At 53.5% G+C, this 19,562-nt stretch overlaps 1 protein-coding gene across 1 annotated transcript; it reads left to right on the top strand.

Moving 5' to 3' along the window:
* The first annotated feature begins 256 nt into the window (after nt 1-256).
* Nucleotides 257-19,507, top strand: PNPLA5 (patatin like phospholipase domain containing 5). The gene is made up of 12 exons (XM_049884989.1): nt 257-449; nt 819-1,051; nt 2,727-2,792; nt 3,043-3,252; nt 5,396-5,456; nt 6,674-6,859; nt 10,051-10,183; nt 11,764-11,880; nt 12,465-12,520; nt 12,831-12,991; nt 13,231-13,356; nt 19,316-19,507. The coding sequence occupies exons 1-12, from the start codon at nt 257-259 to the stop codon at nt 19,505-19,507; spliced, it is 1,734 nt and encodes a 577-aa protein (XP_049740946.1).
* The last annotated feature ends 55 nt before the right edge of the window (nt 19,508-19,562 follow it).

Here is a 19,562-nt window from a genome sequence, read left to right as displayed (position 1 = left end):
CCACGGGCGAGGCAGAGCGTATTAGGACCGTGCACCGGCACCAGCTCTTCAGGGTCCCCATACCTGACCGGTGGCCTTTCCCGTCTGGCGCCCCATCACGGTCCCACACCTGACCTGTGATCCTTCCCAGTCTGGCGCCCCATCCTGGTCGTGTCCCGGCTTCACCCCTGATCAGTGGCCCTTCCCCATCCGGCGACCCATCCCCAGCCGCATCCCGCCCCACTCCGCGACTGGCTCCCTCCTTGCGCCACCCGCCATGGTCTCTTTCGAGAAGGAGGGCAGCTGGAGCCTGTGCTTCTCAGGCGCCGGCTTCCTGGGTCTCTACCACGTGGGCGTGAGCCACTGTCTGCGTGAGCGCGCCCCGCGCCTCCTCCAGGGCGCTCACCGCTTCTACGGCTCGTCGTCTGGAGCGCTCAACGCAGTCGCCTTGGCCTGTGGGAAGCCGGTCGGTGAGTCCAGGGACTTGGGGAGGCCAGCAGGCATTGGATCCGTTCGCACACCTTAACAGGAGGGTTTCGGGATGGGAGGGGCCGGGGTTCCCGCCTGGCGCTTTGTCCCAGCATGTTCACGCTTAATCCTGGTGGGAACTACTGGTTTGAGCTGGGGCCACCCCATTTTCCCAGAGGAGGAATCCAAGGCTCAGCATGAGGGAGGGCTGTTTCTAAGGTCACCTGGGGAAAAAGGTGGAGGCAGGATTTGAATCCAGGGCTGGGCACAGAAATTCTGAGCTGGAGAGCTGAGGGGGCTTTGGCCCCCATGGCACCTAGAAGGGAGGGCCCACCTGTGTGGCTGAGGAGTTTCCCCTGCCCGGCTTGCAGACTTCTGCTGCTCCCAGGTTCTGGGCATGGTCCAGGTCATCAAGCGGCTGAGTCTGGGTGTCCTCCACCCGGCCTTCGCCCCCATTGAGTACATCAAGCTGAGGCTGCAAGAGCATCTGCCTGCTAACGCACACATCCTGGCCTCTAATCGGCTGGGCATCTCACTGACCCGCTGGCCCGACGGCAAGAACGTCATAGTTACCCACTTCGCCACCCGCGACGAGCTTATCCAGGTGGGCAGGTGCTGGGGCCTGGGGTTTCCTCAGCACTTCCCAGGGGCAGACAATACCTACAGGTTGGAGGGCGGGAGCAGCTGGAGGCTCCTCAGTTTGCTTACAAGGGAGGGAACTGAGGCACAGAGAGGGGCAGCAAGTTGACCAAGCCACTCTGTGAGTAAGAGGATCCAGGAGGACCCCAGGTTGCTTCGAGGAGGCCTCTTGGCTATGCAGAGACGGTTCTGGCTGGGGGGAGGGAGGGGCCAGGCCAGGCTTCTTCTGACAGGACCCCCTGCAGGGGCTGCTGTTTTCAGTGGGATGCCTGCCCAGCCCCCATCCTGGGGCGAACATTTTTTGAAAGACTAGGACGTGCCTGTCACTGTTCTAGGCACTGTCAATAGAACAGGGAACAAAACAGACAAAAGCCCCTGCCTTCTTGGGGCTTATATTCTAAAGTGCGTGTGTCTGGGGTTGCAGGGGGCAGATAATGGGCACATCTCTGAGTAATGAATTAAGAGATGATCCAGCATTGAAATATAAGACGGGGAGCAAATGAGAGCAACAGGGTCAGGGAAAGGGGCCTGCCCCCTACCTGCCAGGTGTGGGCTGTGGGGGTGGCCGTAGGAGGGCCAAGCAGGGCCCTTGTCCCCAGCACAGCACAGACATGTGGGGAGACAGGCTTCTACCCCCAAAGGCCTCAGCTGAGGATGAGGCAGCCTGGACAGTCCCCATCACAGCTGTACTCTCCCCTCCCGACAGGACTGCATCTTTCACAAAGACTGGGGTCCCTGACACATGGCCGGGTTATGTTGATGCTGGTAGTGCTCAGGAGGGGGCCTGCTTTGTGCTGGTGGAATGTGGGTGCTCCATCCTGAGCCTGTGAGGGGGCAGGGCCCAGGCCCTTGCTGTGGGCACGTGTCCATGGGGCCCTGAAGAAGCCAGCTGGGGACCTCACCATGGGTCCCAGCGCCCTTGCCTGATGGCACCTAGCACAGGGCCTGGCACATAGTAGGTGCTTAGTAAAGATTAAAAAAAAAAATAGTAAAGATTAAAACTGGGAGTAAGGCTGGCCCCCAGATCACCATCTGATGGGAGGAGGGCAGTTTCCACATCTCCCTGAGGGGGCCGGCAGGGTTGCTCCAAGGGGCCCATGAGAAAGGGTCTGTGTTCCATGAGTTCTGTAGACTGTAGGTCAGTGATACTCACCTGAGGACGATTTTACTCCCCAGCGTTCATTTAGCCATGTTAGAGACATTTGTGGTTGTCACAACTTGAGGGCGGGTATGGTTTGGCATCTAAAAGCCCCAGAGGCTGCTGAACGCCCTCCTCTGAACTGGACAGCTCCCAGCACAAAGCGCTGTCTGGCCCGAGCATCAGAAGTGCTGAGGTGGAGAAATCCTGCTGGACTTTATGTGCCTTTTAACTGCAGGCCTTGTCAGGGCCTTTACTGGGGAAGCATCCCAGCCCCAGAAAAAAGGATAGCTGTACAGACGAGCCAGCATTCCCTCTCTTTTTGACTTGGGGAACTTGGCTGGGCCATGACACCTCCTGGGCCTCAGTTCTTTCATGTGTACCCAGGATGAATAACACCTCCTCTGGCAGCTCTTTTGGGGATGAGGCCCCCAGGCCTGAGCAGGCTCTGAGCATAGGGGAGCACGAGCAATTGTATTCCTCCCAACTCTTGTTTCCCCAGGCCTTGCTCTGTACCTTATATCTCCCTTTCTACTGTGGGGTGATTCCCCCTGAATTCAGAGGGGAGGTAAGTACACTTTGGGGGGTTGACTACTGAGCCTCTGCCCTGGGCTTTGAGAGCGCCTACCATGTGCCAGGCCTTCCCCTCATTCCTATGGGGGCTCTGCATCTTTGGCCAGAGTGGACCCCGTGATTCCGGGGCAGCCAGACAGTGACCCGCTGCAGCTCACTCTCTGCTCGTGTCTCTGGGGTGGTCTAGGGGGAGGGCAGGTGACCCCAGAAGGTAGCACTGCCCACCCCACCTCCCACATTTTCAGCGCTACTTCGATGGCAGTATGAGCAACAACCTGCCCTCGGAGGACCCCAACGCCACCATCACCGTGGCTCCCCTCCACGGAACAGTGGACATCTGTCCCCAAAGCACCTCAGCCAGCCTGCATGAGCTAAACATCTGCAACACCGTCTTACAGATGTCCACCAAAAACTTCTTCCTGGGGTTCTGCTGCCTCTTCCCCCCTAGTCCTGAGGTAGGTCTGGCCCCGGGCTTGTGGAGGCTGAGCCACAGCTAAGAGCCGTGTGTTGGAGTCTGGCTTTCAGTTAGGCCACGTGTCCTGTGCTCACGGCCAAGGACAGATCAGGCAGGACTCATATCCGAAGTCTAAGGCTCAAGTTACGCCCTTCCTGGTCCTTCTTCCTCGGGCAAATGTTGAGTTAGGACTGGCCCACTCACCTGAGCTTGGTTTTCAGCCAGGCCTTCTCCTGGCCTGTGGTGCCCTGTGTTAGGCTCTACGAGAAGGGACTGTTGGCATCTCCATTTCTCAGGGCTCAGAAAGGTTGAGTGACTTGTTCAAAGTCACACAGCCTGGAAGTGGCAAAGCCAGGATTCAAACCCTCAGCTGGCCCCAGGTCCGTGCTGTCCCCTGCTTCCCTAGATTGTGGCCAGATCGACGGCCCGTGTAGAGGCAAGGCACAGGCTCAGAGCGTGATGAACACCTGTGTCTTAGTTACCTAAATACCAAAAACCAAACCTGTTGGCGTCAAGTCAGTCCTCTGCTGCTGTAACAGAAATACCACAAGTGGGTGGTTTTAACAAGCAGAAATTTATTTTCTCAGATTAGGAGGCTAGAAGTTCAAATTCAGAGCCCCGCTCTGGGGGAAGGCTCTTTCTGTCGGCTCTGGGGGAAGGTCCTTGTCTCTTTTCAGGTTCTGTTTCTTGGGTCCTTGGAGATCTCACGTGGTGTGGCCTCTGTCTTCCCCCTACTGCTCGTTTGCTTGCTTCATCTGCTCTTTTATATCTCAAAAGAGATGGATTTAAGACACACCCTACACTAATACTACCTCATTAACATAACGAAGAAAACCCATTCCCAGGTGGGATTATAACCACAGGGGCAGGGGTTGGGAAGGCCTGGTGGTGAAGTGCTTAAAGGGACTGACTGCTGGCTGAAAGGTCAGCATTTGGGAGAAAGACGGAGCAGTCTGCTTTCACAGACGTTTACGGCCTCGGAAACCCTATCGCTATGGAGTCAGAATCGACTTGACAGCAGTGGGTTTGATTTTGGTTTGGTATATCTGATGCTGTCAAGTCGATCCCGACTCATAGTGACCCTATAGAACATAGCAGAACTGCCGTATAGGGTTTCCAGTGAGCAGCTGGTGGATTCGAACAGCTGACCTTTTGGTTAGCAGCCAAGCTGTTAACCACTACACCACCAGGGGAATTTACAACATATATTTTAGGGGAACACAATTCAGTCCGTAACAACTAGGCACACATTTCCTGCCCTTTGCCCCTGGATAATGTACTTGGCTGCTGACTGAAGGGTTGGCAGCTCGAGTTCATCCCGAAGTGCCTCTGAAGAAAGGCCTGATAATTTACTTCCAAAAAATCAACCACTAAAAACCTTACCTATCGCACATCTACTGTGACACACAGTGGATCACAGGAGTTGGGATCAACTCGATGACAACTGTTTTTTTTTTTCCTGGAAAATGGGTCATTTGACAGCAGATACTATACCGCTTCACCCCATCCATGCCCTGCCCCCCCCACTCCTCACACCTTGCGCGGTTGTGTAGTACGGCGTCATATTCACTTACTTTGGCCCTCCCCACAACCCTGGAGTGCACAGAGAAGGAAGCCGATGCTCTCGGGGAGCTGGCCCGGCTGTCCTGAGGTCCCACAGCAAGGGGCAGGCTATCCTGAGGTCCCACAGCAAGGGGCTGCAGATCTCTTTCCTGGGCCCGCCCGGCCCTCTCCCCCCAGAGGGCTCTGATGGAGGTGGGCAGGGTTGGGCTCCTGGGATCCTCTGCCTGTCTCAGACTGCTCCTGGAAACCAGCATCAAGGGACCGGTGACCTACGGTGGTGTCCCAGCTGGCCTGGGCCAGGCCTTGTTATCCCATCTTCCAGAGGCAGGAACCATGGCCAGAGAGGGGCAGGGCTGGAGTAAGGGCACTGGCCAGGGAGTCTGGGGAGGGGGAATGAAATGGGGGTGCCGAGGTGAGCAGCATGAGCAGATCTGTCCCACCTGCAGTCTCTGGCAAGTGCTGGAGTCCCCCGGGCCCCTGAGCCCTGCTGAGGGGTCGCTTGCGGAATGTAGGCTGAAGGTGAAGACAGATGGAGGGCAGGTGCAGACCTCCCCCTCCCCCCACCACCTGTGTGTTCTCAGACATTGGCTGACATCTGCAGACAAGGCTACCTGGACGCCCTGCGATTCCTGGAGAGAAGGGGTAAGTGGCACGCCCCACAGTAGGTGACTGACGCCAAATGGGGACCGCACACCACGTGAGCACCAGGGGAAGTCTTCTTGGGCCTTTGAGCTGTTGGGGAGCTGGGAGCACTCCTTGCCTTGCTCAGCATCTGCTCTGTGCTTTGTCTTAGCTGGATGGTGGGGACCCAGAGAGGGGTCACACACAGAGGGGACAGCCCAGAGAGAGACTACCCAGGGAGAGGGTGCATTGATGGAGGGATATACCCAGGGCTTTGAGGGCCGAAGGAGCCACCTGACCAGCCTGGGGGGCAAGGAGGGCTTCCTGGAGGTGGTGACAGATGAGCTCGGCTTTGACCGGCTGTGAAGGGTATGGAGAGGTTGAAAGTGGAGGCAGGGGACATTCTAGGGAGAGTGAAGAGACGGAGAGCAAGGTTCAGAGGTCGGCCCTCTGAGGGAACAGTCACTCAGTGTCGCAGGAGGGGTGTGGATGTGCACACGTGTATGTGTGTGTGTTATGTATGCAGATGTACGTACCTGTGAGTATGCATGTGTGTGTATACATGTGTGTCTAGGTATGAGTACATATGTGTGTGAGTGTGTGTACATATGTGTGTGTGAGTGTGTGTGTGTGAGAGAGAGAGCGAGTTCAATGAATGGACCAGAGAGAGATCCGGGCTGGAGAGTCTGAATGTCATCCCACAGGCAGTGCTCTTCCAAGTGGCAGAGCTGTGATTCAGATCCAGGCCATCAGGCTCCAGAGCCTGTCCCCATGTCCTCAAGCCCTCAGCGACAGCCCAAAGCAGCCGCAGCGGCAGCAAGCATTTACTGAGAACATAACACGTGCCCTGCCCTGGCTACAGCTTTATATACTGATTTCACCTAGTCCTCCAAATGACTGTAAAAAGCAGGTCTCACTGTTCCCCTTTCACAGAGAGGGAAACTGAGGCACGGGGGGTCAGGACACATAGCTTGCAGGTGGTAGAGCCAGAATTTGAATGCTGGCCTGTGTCCTCAGGGCCTGGGCTCTGATTACCCACTAGAAAGTGGCCAGGAAACAGGTGGGGGAGTGCAGGAGGGGTCATCTGGGATGAGCTGAGAGTCCGTCCGCTGCAGGCAGGTCACCAGAGCTGGGTTTGGCATGGGGCAGGGGTGTGTGTAGATGGTATGGGCAATGCAGTTGGCCCGGAGAGACTCTGGACATGCTGACCTGTCATCCTCCCCCCGCCCCCGGCCCAGGACTCATCAAGGAGCCGATACTGTGGGTTTTGGTGTCTAAGGAACCTCCAGCCCCCACAGAAGGGACCCAGGATGCTGGCTGTGACGAGGGCAGGAAGGCAGGCCTGAATCTCAACTGGGCAGTGCCCAATGTGTTCATCGAGGCCGTGGCCGACTTCAAGCAGCTTTCGCCAGAGCTGGAGGCTGGTACTGCCCCTTCCTTTCTGCGCTTGCTCACCTACTAGGTGCCCTCACCCAGGGGCCAGGGCTGAGGACCCTGCCCTGAAGGAGCTCGTGGTCTGGAGGAGCACAGGGACCCACATTTATTGAGTACCTACTCAGTGCCAGGCATGTTTTACACCTTGTGTTATTGGAACCTTACCATACCCGTAAGTGCAAGTGTTAATCTTACCCATTTCACTGATGAGGAAACTGAAGTTCAGAGAGGGCAAGGTGATCACTGAGGTTGCAAAGCCTGCCCGTGGAATTCAAATCCATCTCTGTGCCTAAGAAAGCCAGTTCTTTGCCCACTGCCCAGGGAAGAGCAGGGGGGTGCTGAGGGACATAGGAGTGGCCCACACAGAGGACTCCAGACTCCCCAGGTGAAGACTGACTCATTTCATCCTCCCAGCAACACTCTGAATTCTCCCCATCGTGCAGATGAGGAACTCGCAGCACAGAGAGGATAAGTGGCTTGCCCAGGGTCACACAGCTAGCAAATGACAGAGCCAGGGATTAGTTCTGCTCTGAACGATTCAGTGTACTGTCTTGCTTGGTGACCTGAATATCACAAATGCAGTAACAGGAAATTGTAGGGGCCCACAGGCACCTGTAACACTGGTGAAGGGCAAGCTTGAACGGCAGCTAAGTGAAATGTGAAAGAGGCAAAGGGGGGGGGAGATGAGAGTCCAAGCAGAGAGCACAGCACGTGCAAAAGTCCTGGGGGAGGTGGAGAGCTGGGAGGTCTGGGTGGCTGCAGCACAGTGGCTGAGGGGCAGGTAGCAGGGATGAGCTTGGGGACGATGGGAGGGCTGGACAAGTGGCCCCAAAAGCTACCTGAGAAGAGAGGCGAGGAGTCACTGGGGGGTCTGATGGAGGTGAGGGTGACTGATTCTCCTTTTTGGAGTTCACTGCTGCTCTGAACTCTAGTTCACTGAACTTAGATGGGAAGAGAGGGTGAGGGTTTAGTGTCAAGTTTAGAATTAGGGTTAGGTGTTAGGGTTAGGTTTTTGTTTAGGTTGGGGTTTGGTTTAGGGTTAGGGTTAAGGTGAGGTTAAGGGTTAGCTTTCAGTTTAGGCTTAGATATTAGTCTTAGGGTTAGGGTTAGAGGTTAGGTTTAGGGTTAGGGATTAGGGTTAGGTTTAGGGCTTGAGGTTTGAGGTAGGGTTGGGTGTTAGGGTTAGGGTTAGGCCATTATCTGGAACACACAGGGTTAGGGTTAGGTTTAGGGCTTGAGGTTTGACGTAGAACTGGGGGTTAGGGTTAAGGTTAGGTTTAGGGCTTGAGGTTTGAGGTAGGGTTGGGTGTTAGGGTTAGGGTTAGGCCATTATCTGGAACATACAGGTTTAGGGTTAGGGTTAGGCCACTCTCTGGAACACACAGGTTTAGGGTTAGGGCTTGAGGTTTGGGGTAGGGTAGGTGTTAGGGTTAGGCCATTACCTGGAACATACAGGTTTAGGGTTAGTGTTAGGCCACTCTCTGGAACACACAGGTTTAGGGTTAGGGTTAGCGTTAGGCCACTATCTGGAATACACAGAGTTAGGGTTAGGGTTAGGTTTAGGGCTTGAGGTTTGAGGTAGGGTTGGGTGTTAGGGTTAGGGTTAGGCCACTCTGTGGAACACACAGGTTTAGGGTTAGGGTTAGGGTTAGTGTTAGGCCACTATCTGGAATACACAGAGTTAGCGTTAGGGTTAGGCCGTTACCTGGAACATACAGGTTTAGGGTTAGGGTTAGGCCACTCTCTGGAACACACAGTTTTAGGGTTAGGGTTAGGACTTGAGGTTTGAGGTAGGGTTGGGTGTTAGGGTTAGGCCATTACCTGGAACATACATGTTTAGGGTTAAGGTTAGGCCACTTTCTGGAACACACAGGTTTAGGGTTAGTGTTAGGCCACTATCTGGAATACACAGAGTTACAGTTATGGTTAGGGTTAAGCCACTATCTGGAATGCACAGCGGAGGAGGAGAGATGATGGATAGGTTTAGGGTTAGGGTCAGAGTCAGGGTCAGGGTCAGGGTCAGGCTACTATTTGGCACACTCAGGAGAAGTGGATTAGGGTTAGGGTTAGGGTCAAGGTCAGGCCACTATTTGGACCACACAGAGGAGGTGAAGAAGTGATGATGGTGCAGGCCAGAGTGGGAACAATAGCAGTGCTTGAGGCTTTGGGGCTGGGGAAGGAAGAGGGTTCTCTTCCAGGATGGAGACCACAGAGTATGTGCAGATGGGTCTGGGTCTACTCTGAAGTGCAGGGTCACCCTCCAGAGCCCTGGCAGCATCAATGCAATCACAGGGAGGCACCAGAGAGCCTCCTCTGTGTTGGGGAGGGAACTCTGCAGGCCCCACCTGCTGCTGGTCACACCCTCCTCTGGGAAGGGGCTTGTTCTTTACCTTCCCCTACAAGTCATAGAATCCCTACTCCTGTCTTGGAGGCAGGTCCTGCCTGTATCCCCATTCTCCAGGAGAAAATGGGGGACTCGTCCTAGGACCCACATTATATGGGTATGGAGCAGGTCCGTGGACTGCATGGTTTGTGACCCTCGAAGGTGCTGTCTCTAGGTTGTACCGGCCAGGTTCGAGGCCAGTGTTGTAAGCCATGGTCCGGAAGCCAGGATTTGAGCTTCAGTTCAGCCCTGCTCCAATGCCCTATGGGCTCTCGAGCTGGCCCACTGTCCCTGGTCGGTTCAGTGAATAGGGGGCTTGGGAAATGGCCACCGGGTCACAGCTGCTGCCACTGTTAGTAATAACTGTGTGTGTCTGTTGTTGAAGAAGGCATGTGTCCCATCTTGGAGGTCCTCTGCAGAGTTCTCAGAGGAACAGGAGAGATGGCAAGAGCTCTGGATCCTGACAGGCCCTGAGTCCACACTGGCCCTGCCATTTCTGGTAGTAACTCTTGGGCAAGTCACTTCTCCACTCTGAACCTCAGTCTCCTCGTCTATGGAAGGGGCACATGGTGCCCACCTCATGGGCAATGGTAAGAGGACACACGTGAGGGCCCAGCACCCTGCTGGCACATGGTAGGGGCTTTATCAATGATGTTTCTTCCTCTACAGAATTGGGGGTGGGGGTTGAGGTTGAGTGTGGCTCAGGCCACGTTCCCTTAGGATGACGCTAAGCAGGGGTGGCTGGAGGGCCGTGTGGGCTGCCAAGTGGGCTGGGCCATGCCATGGCTTCTCTTGCAGCCCTGAGGAAGGCAGGTGCAAAGGACCCCAGCATCTGGGCCCAATTCTGGCAGTCAGGCCCTGGGCAGGTGCTGACATACCTGTTGCTGCCCTGCACACTGCCCGTGGAGTATGCCTACTTCCGGTCCAGGAGGTAAGGCCCAGGGTCCTCAAAAGGGGCTGGCTTGCAGCCAGGTTGTGGCAGGTGGAGACCAGGGCCCTCCGCAGGAGGGACAGCTGGCATACGGGGTGGGCAGAGCCAGACAGGGTGGAACCTGGCTGCTTTGCCTCCCTGCCTGGTGTGCCTGCGAAACTGGAGGCTTGGTGGTCTTCTCTGCAGAACAGGCCCCAGTGGGGAGGCAGAGGGCAGCTAGGTTGGAAGTCAAGGTTCCTGGTCAGCACCCTGGCTGGTCCCCTATGTCTGTGTGGCCTTTGGCCTATTGCTCCACCCATCAGAGCCTTGGAGACAGTGCCCAAAGCCAGGAGAAAGTTTTCTGCTGACACAAATTATTGTCATGCTGAGCTGTGAGACCCAAACCACAACTTGCAATAAAAAAGGACAAATGCAAAGTCTAGCATTTTCTGTTTCAAAAAAATCCATTGTACGAGCACCAGTGGGGAGGCCTCCCCAGACCACAGAGGAATAGACACCTGGTATTTTCTATAATCCACATGGTCAACATGTAGGTTGTAATTATGAAGGCAGAGAGTTCAGAATAAGGAAGGTGATGGTCTAGCTTATGTTTTACTTGTCACACCAGACCCTATGAAATGTCTGCCCACTTTGAGCCCTGGGCTTAGTGGGTCCTCCAAGGACGATGTGGGGGAGGGGAGGCCCTGCAGCATCCAGTAGGCCTGGGGGTTGCGTAGTCTCCGTCCGAGAGGGTGTAGTCCAGGCCTTTGCGGTAGGGGATGACCCAGCCATCTGCTTCCCTGTGAGGCGAGGTCTCTGCAGGCAGGCTTGGGCTCTCCTCTGCCCTGGGGCCAGGCACAGTTTTGAGCTCCCTGGCTCTGGGTGCTGGGCTCTGTCAAGAGGGCAGTGGGGAGCCATGGGAGGATTTTGAGCAAGAGAGGGCTATGATCTGATGAATGTTTTAGCAAGGCTGATGGTTCCTGAGAAGAGAATGGATGGAGGGGCGTGGGGCAGGGAGGGCGGGGCAGCCGGGGGAGGAGAGATTGCACTGAGCTGGGATGGGGAAGGAGAGGAGGAAGAGGAGGGGCAGACAGATGGAGGAGGTTAGGAACTCCAGGCCAGGTGGGCAGGGAAGGGGCAGGTGAGAGGCAGGAAACCACATGGTTGTGTCCCCATGTGACAGGTGAGGAATCAGGCCCAGAGAGATTCCTTGTCACACAGTTGTGAGCGGGGGAGCCAGGCTGCACCCCTAGCCCTACCTGACCCCAAAGCCCTGCACTTCCACCCCCCAGCTTCCCCCTTGCGGTGCCCTGTGGAGTCTATGACCCTAAGGGCCTGGCTGCTTCCACCAATTTCAAAGTCCCTCATGGATCACCCCTCCCGGCCCCTTGTGCATCTGTAGGTACCCCTGTGGTTCCAACCTGCCCTGTGAAGGGGGCCCACACTGCTCGGATGCTTCTTGCCTCCAACCCCGAGCACTCCCATCCCCCTCCCTCCGGATCTGGTGTCTCACGTGTGGGCTCCCCGTGGCTCTGCGCTGGCCCATGGGGAGGTGGGCTCGCTGGGCTGCAGGGTGGAGCTGACATGGTCCCATCCTCCAGGATTGTGGCGTGGCTGCCTGACGTGCCAGCGGATCTGTGCTGGATGCAGGGCCTGCTGAGGAGATCGGCCCACGAGTTCTACTCCAGGATAAAGGCCCAGCTCTTCAGGGCCGTCAGGTACGGGGGCAGTTGGGCTGGCAGAGAGTGGCTGTGCTCGGGTAGGAGGCGGACCCAGCTCTTTCCCTGGATCTGGAGCCAGGCAGCACACACCATCCTTCCACTGTTCCCCGTCCGTCCATCTGTGCAACCGCCAGCACGTGTGTTTTGTACGACACTGTGTGGCAGACCTTTTTTGGGTGCTGGGTGCAGGTGCTGACCAGCCGCCTCATTTGGTCTACTTGACCCGCTGGGGCAGTCACTATGTCCTCCTTGGTCGCTACGTCCTCCTTGGTCCCTACACCATCCTTGGTCACTATGCCATCCTTGGTCACTATCCCCTTCTTGGTCACTATGCCCTACTTGCTCACTATGTCCTCCTTGGTCACTATAACATCCTTGGTCACTATGCCCTTCTTGGTCACTATGCCCTTCTTGGTCACTATGCCATCCTTGGTCACTATGCCCTTCTTGGTCACTATGTCCTTCTGGGTCACTATACCATCCTTAGTCACTATGCCATCCTCAGTCACTCCATCATTACAGAGACGAGCCTGAGGCCCACAGAGGGCAAGGGGTTTCCCTGTTTGCCAGTTCACTGCCAGTCCTTCCACCATCACCATCATTATAGACAACCCCCAGAGCCCCATGGAGGATGGCCGTGTGTGGTCTAGTTGGGGCTGTGTGGCTCTCTGTCTGACCCACTGGCTGGAGACCCCAAGAGTCCTCCCCTACCCACGTGGCAGCCTCTTTTCTAGGAGGGAAATTGGCAGAGCCTCCCTGGGAGCGCCCGTCTCCGGAGCCAGCTCTGCTGGAATATGAAACTCGGGTCCTTCCTCAGAGCAGGGCCTAGGAGAACTGCCACCGCGGCCCTGCATGTGCTGGGGCTGCCCCCCACCCCAGGCCCTCTGCCCTTGTCCAATCCCTGTGGCGCCGAGAACGTGCACCAATTGATTTCTCTGCCTCTGCAGACTTCCGGCCACCATGTCCTTTGCAGCAGGCCCCCTCCAGCCTGGGGCGGCTCCTCTGGTGGACTCAGCCCTGGAGCCCAGACCCACCCAGCAGACCTGAGGGCACCGTGATGGGCCAGCCCAGTGACAGGCCTCCTGACCCCTGCACTGGCCCTCATCCTGTAGGTGTGAGGCCTGGGTCTGAGTCCCCTCGCGGACCTCAGCGCCCAGCCCCTCGCCCACCACAGGCCCAGGAATCATCAGTCAGCCAAGTGGAGGACCAAGGAGAAAGCTGTCCTCTGCCTACAGTCTCTTAGGAATGTCTGTGATCTAGCAGCGCTCCCACCTGGCTTCACTGCCTGTCCCCATCAGGCAGAGAGGGTGCTGGGGACGTGGGACCTCCTCTGGCCTCTCCTGGGAGTCTCTGCCCTTCCTGGCCTCAGCAGATTCCTGTGCCCAGGCCAAGGAGACGCCAGCCCGAGTGGAGATGGGGAAGGTGGAGAATGCAGGCTGGAGTGAGAAGAAAAGGGAGCGAAGGAATAAACCTGTGAACAGAAGTCACATGCTGAGTCATCCATCCGTCCGTCCATCCGTCCATTGGGCTTATACTTAATGAGATATAGACTCAGGAGCCCCCAATGCAAACAAAGCTTTCATGGGGGTGGGCGGACAGTGTAGGAGCCAAGCCAAAAGGTTGTGTCCTTTCACTACACTTATGCAATCTGTATGCTGAGCAAATAGTATGTATGGTGGTGCAATCATTCAGTGCTCATCTGCCAACGGAAACGGTGGTGGTTTGAACCCACCAGCCACTCCGTGGAAGAAAAGACCTGGCAATTGCTCCCCGTAAAGATCATGGCTTAGGAAACCCTATGGGACTATCCTACTCTGTCCTATAGGGTCACTTTGAGTTGGAATTGACTCAACGGCAGCCAATGACAACAACTGCTCAGGGAGGAGAGAGCGAGGAGTGAGGCAGCAGTGACTGCACTTCCACCATGTGCTGGGCACCAGCCTAGGTGCTTCCCCACTGGGCCCTCTTTGAGCCTCTCACATCAGCCTTCCCGCCCGGGGGGGTCCAGAGAGAACACAGGAGCTGACATTAGACTCCAGGCCCAGGAGATGGCAGAGCCTTTTCTGGCCCCCGAGTCATGGCCTCCCACCAGGTGCACTAAATCCTGGGCCCACCACCTCCTTTGTTCGCCCAGCATCTCAGCCAGGGCGAGGTCTGGGTTCTTGAGCCGTGGAGGAGCCCCAGCTTCCATCCTCAGGCCACATTCCTGGGCTGGTCACAAGCCTCCATTCTTCAAGTTGTGCAACCATTCTCATCCTTTTTTTCTGAATTATTTATCCACCATTGACTTAAACTCACTGCCCATCCCCAGCTTCCTGCCTAACCTTTCCAGTTGCTGTTGTCAGTTTGATCCCACACAGATAGTTCTTTAAAAGAACACAATGCTCAAGGCAGACATCCTTTACTAAATAAGCCAAACTATTGTTTGCCCACCTGGCTTCCTGAGTGCCAATTTTCTGCTGAGTGTTTCCTGATGTCTGAGACAGAGCTTTGCCCAAAGGAGCTCAAATGCCCCTCTTCTTATATCCATGGAGGTAACAGTGGGCTCAAACATAGCAATGATTGTGAGCAACCATGGGAAGCAAGCACTATTCTATCCATTTTGTTGGTGAACAAACTGAGGCTCGGAGAGGTTATCTTAATTGGTAAGTGGTAGAGCTAGAAACATACAAGTCTGTGCTCCTGGCAGCAGAATAAGCCCTAGACTCACAGCTTCATCAAGAAGCTGCCCTGTGATGCCTTGCAAGTCCTTTCCTCAGTAAGTTCCTCTGTTGCCTTGTCTTCAGAATTGGAGTGTTGGGTTAGCCGGTTTCTAAGGATTCTCCCACTCTGCTCTGTTGCTCTAACACAGATTAATGCTACAGAGTTCAGAGGAAAGAGAGATGATTTCAGGAGGCGGTTAGTCACAGAAGAACTGGTTTCTGAACTGGTTCTTTATGGGTACCTAGAATTTGTGTTGGGAGGAGAGTTATCCCAGCAGGGGTACTATAGGGGCAAAGATAGGATGGGGGGTGGTCCATGGAAAATTAAACCAAGGAATCAGACTCAGAGAGGTGAAGTACCTGGTCCCAGGTCACACAGCCAGTCAGTGGTAAAGTCAGCATCCAAGCCCAGGTCAGACTGGTCCAACACTGTACACCAGAGTGCTCAGTAGAAATGTTGAGGTTCAAGCTTCTCCTGCAGAGATTCAGATTTAATTAGTCTTGGCTCAAGCTTGTCTGGGCACAAGTGTAATTGAAGTTTGTAGTTCTTAGACACTGGTGTCCTTGGGTGCCATCCATGGACGTGATCATCTGCCTGAGCCAGCGTCCTGTACCTCATCTGTGGCAAGAGGTACATACCCATTGCCTGGTATGTGCCAATCTGGGGCTGGGGTCATGTGATGCTAACGGGGTGACCTCTGAAAATCAGGGATCATTTGCTTCCAAATAATCTGAATGGGGAGAAGTGGGTGAGCACTGATGAAACCTGTTGATAACAGTTGACAGTGGGGGCTGGGTATGTAGAAGTTCCTTATACTATTGTTTCTAATTTTGTATACTTGGAATTATTAATACAAAAAGTATTTAACCTTAAAATGTTGACAGTACACACAAATTGAAAAATATTCATACAAAAAATAAAGCAAACCAGAGGTAACAGGAATTGCAGTTCCAGAGTCCCCGGTTGGGAGACCAGCAGTTCACGGTGAGCTGTCTGCGTTCAGCACCACGGACAGCAACCAGCAGCTGTTTGTTCCTTGATGCCTCAACCGGCCTAGGGATCTCTAAGGGCAGACAAGTGGGAGATCTCCCAGACCCGCCGTATTTAGGAAGCGCTTCTTCAGGACAGAGGGCCATCCAATTTCTTACATGCCTCCAGGGACGAGGCACTCACCACCCAAGGGACCATCCAGGCCTTGGTGCTCACCAAGTTTTGGCTCATAAGAAGCTCTGTTTTCTGCTCTTTTAAGGATACCTTTGTGAAAAATCAATTGAGCATAGATGTTTGTGTCTATTTCTGGGCTCTCTATTCTGTTCTATTTATGTTTGTTTATGTACAGCCTTAAAGTAAGGAGCTTTATAGTAAATCTTGAAACGAGGTAGTATGAGTCCTCCAATTTTGGTATTCTTTTTCAAAATGGTTTTGACTATTCTAGGTTCTTTACTTTTCCATATAAATTTTAGAAGTAGCTTGTCAATTACTACAAAAAGCCTGCTTGGATTTTGCTTGGGAGTGTGTTGACTCTATAGGTGAATTTGAGGAGAATGGACATATGAACAGTTGATTCTTCCAATCCATGAGCACAGTCCAGCTCTGCATTTCTTTAGGTTTTCTTTAATTTCTTTCATCAATGTTTTGTAGTTTCTGGTGTACAAACCTTCCACATATTTTGTTGGATTTATTCCTAGGCATTTAATGGTTTTGTGTGCTAACAAACCATTTTCCACTTGTTTGTTGATAGCACATAGAAATATAATCAATTTTTGTTTGTTGACCTTGTATTCTCTGACCTTTGTCCTGATAGGTTAGTTGTACTGGTCTTTGACCTTTATATAAAGAGTCATACAGCATACACGCACACACATATGGCTTTAAAGAACAGGAATTTATTGTCTCATAGTTTTGTAGTCTGAATTCAGGGCATCAGGAGGGTTAACAACATACATTTTTTATATGTGGCTTCTTTTGCTCATTTTGACTATGAAATTCCTTTGTTGTGTTGTTTGTAGCAGAAATTCCTTTTTATTTTGTGTAGTAAGTGTCCAGTTGTATGAGTGTATCACAGTTTAGCCATGCTACCGTTGATGGACGTTTGGGTTATTTCCAATTGTTGTATATTACACTCAACTCATTCCTGACTTGGCCTGTGGAAACCCTTTCAAGCTGGCTTGTGTGTCCTCTTGACCTGTCCCCATCAATTTTGCATATTTTCTTATTTTTTGACCCAAGAAGACATTTTAGGCTCACCTTGTAGTTTCCTTGTCCATCCTTGGAATTAGCCTTTACTCCAAGAAGCCCTGGTTCCTTTCAGTGGGAAAGTGTTTAGAAACCAAGATTTGGGCTCCAGGTGTGCCTAGTATTGCTGAAATATCATTGCCTAAAGGCTTTTTCAGCTAAGATAAGAAATAGATAATTTTAAAATCATGAATCCATACTGTTAATGGATTTGATTGTGTTCCCCCAAAATATGTGTCAACTTGCTCAGGCCATGATTTCCCGTGGTATGTAATTATCCTCCATTTTGTGATCTGAGGTAATTACCCTCCATTTTATTACATTATGTAACTATCATCCATTTTATATGTTGTAAATCCTGAAACGTCTATGAAGTGGGATTAGGATGGGCTCTATCTTGAGTCACACTGCCTTACTCAAGTCATGCCCTTACTCAAGTCACGCCCTTGCTTAAGTCACACCTTTTGTCTTACAAGAGATAGAAAGAAAGCGAAGTGGGCAGAGGCAAGGTAACTTACTACTATCGAGAAAGAAGAGCTGGGTACAGAGTGCATCCTTTGGACCTGGGGTCCCTGCGCCGAGAACATCCTAGATCCAGGGGAAGATTGATGCCAAGACACATGAAAATCTCCAAGGAATGCCAGGCCCACAGTTCTTGAAAGAAGAGCCGACAGAGAAAGTCTTTTCCAGGAGCTGATGCCCTGAATTTGGACTTCTAGCCTCCTAAACCGTGAGGGAATAAAGTTCTGTTTGTTAAAGCCATCCATTTGTGGCATTTCTGTATAGCAGCACTTGATAACTAAGACACATGCTGACAGTTCTGATTCCAATCCAATCCGACGGGTTTCTTCCTTGCCTTCTCCCAGAGTGAGAAACCTCACTTGAAACATCAGTACATTCATTCATTTGCTCAATCCCTCTAGCCTTTGGGTGCAAAACCCTATTGCTCTGAATAATTTCTGGAGGCTTGGACTGCCCTCTGCCCACATTCTTTTTGTAAAGACATCCACAAGCCTCCTGAGACTGGGTCACTGTTCTCTTTCCTCCATCTGTGCACTGTGGACACAAGGCCCACCGTGTGTGTCTCCCTTGCGGGACTGTAAATGACTCAGTGTAAAAGAGGAAGGAGAGTGTATAGGTCTGATCCACCTGCCCTGCTCCAGATTCTTGCTGGTGTAATTACCTCCTTCCATCTCCCAGCTACAGCACGTGTGTTCTGTTAACAGCTGGGCACACTGAACATCAGAGAATTAGACCAGGGCTGTATCTTTTTACATATTTGTCTTCCTCAGCCCCAGGCTCATGGTTGTTAGGTGCTATCAATTTGGTTCTGGCTCAGCAATCCCACGTATAACAAATCAAAGCATTGCCCCGTCCTGTACCATCCTCACAACAGCAAGTATGCTTGAGTCCATGGTTGCAGACACCGTGTCAATCCAGCTCATTGAGGGTCTTCCTCTTTTTCATCGACTCTACCAAGCATGATGTCCTTCTCCAGGGATTGGCACTGCCTTATAACATGTCCGAAGTACATGAGACATAGTTTCGCCCATCCTTGCTTCTTAGCATTCTGGGTGTCCTTCCAAAACAATTTGTTCGTTCTTCTGGCAGGCCATGGTAAATTCAAGGCACTAGTAGGTGCTTGATATATGTTTGTTGAGTGAATGACTGTACTATAAAATCTCTTTAGAATTTGGTTCTCAGATTGTAGTCTGCATAAGAAGTACCTTTTTAAATGTGGGTTTTTGGGCCCTAGTCCAAGAAAGTCTGTCTCTTGAGGTCTGGGGTTGGTTGCAGAATCGGCAATTCAAACAGCGCCCTCTCGTCCCCATGATGGTGGAGCATGTTTTCGTAGCATCTACCACTAACTGTAATTATCTTGGTTGGTAATTTATCATCTCTCTACTCTTTTTTTTTGCACTTGACTACTAGCTGAAAGGTTGGCAGTTTGAACACGCCCAGGGATGCCTCAGAAGACAGGCCTATCTGGTTCTGAAAGGCCACAGCCTTGAAAACCCTATGGAGCACAGCTCTGTACTGCACATATGGGGTCACCGTAAGTCGGAACCAACTCCACAGCAGCTAACGGCACACCTCTGGTCCAAAGAAAGCTCCAGGAGGGCTAGGCTTTTGCCTGTGTGCCTAGAAACGGACCAGGTGCGACATACTCACTGAATGGAAAAACTAATCTCGAAGGTCACTTCTAGCTGGGCTATTTCATGAGTCTCTGTTCAGCGCCTGCTCAGTGACGGAGTCAATTAGTCCAATGAACGGACGCGTCAGTGGAGGATATGGGACTGCAGGCTGGGGTAGGAGGAGCGCAGGCGGGGTCCTGGGCTGTCTCTATGTGGGGACAGGTAACGGCTAGGTGCAGGGTGGGGCGCTGCAAGCCGGGGGACTCCACGACCTTTCGCCTGCGAAGCACATCCACTCCATGAGGGCTGGGCGGGGCGCGGGTCAGGCGGCGCCAGGACGGCTTTCCTGCCGCGCGTAGACTCCACGCCTCGGCTCTGGGCGGGGCGTCCCCATGACGTCACGGCGGCGGAACGCACTGGCCAGCGTCGGCTCCGGGCGGGGTGCGGGCGTCCCCATGACGTCACGGCGGCGGAGCGCACTGGCCAACGTCGGCTCGGGGCGGGGCGCGGGCGTCCCCATGACGTCACGGCGGCGGAGCGCACTGGCCTAGTGTCGGCCCGGGGCGGGGCGCGGGCGTCCCCATGACGTCACGGCGGCGGAGCGCA

This window comes from Elephas maximus, chromosome 4 (assembly GCF_024166365.1).
Source record: "Elephas maximus indicus isolate mEleMax1 chromosome 4, mEleMax1 primary haplotype, whole genome shotgun sequence".
NCBI lineage: Eukaryota > Metazoa > Chordata > Mammalia > Proboscidea > Elephantidae > Elephas > Elephas maximus.
This window is presented reverse-complemented; position numbering and strand designations above follow the sequence as displayed.

Coding starts and splice junctions, on each gene's coding strand:
- PNPLA5 (XM_049884989.1), top strand. CDS start 257: ATGGTCTCTTTCGAGAAGGAGGGCAGCTGGAGCCTGTGCTTCTCAGGC. Junction 2,793..3,042: donor CCCCTGAATTCAGAGGGGAG/GTAAGTACACTT, acceptor CCACATTTTCAG/CGCTACTTCGATGGCAGTAT. Junction 5,457..6,673: donor GCGATTCCTGGAGAGAAGGG/GTAAGTGGCACG, acceptor CCCCCGGCCCAG/GACTCATCAAGGAGCCGATA.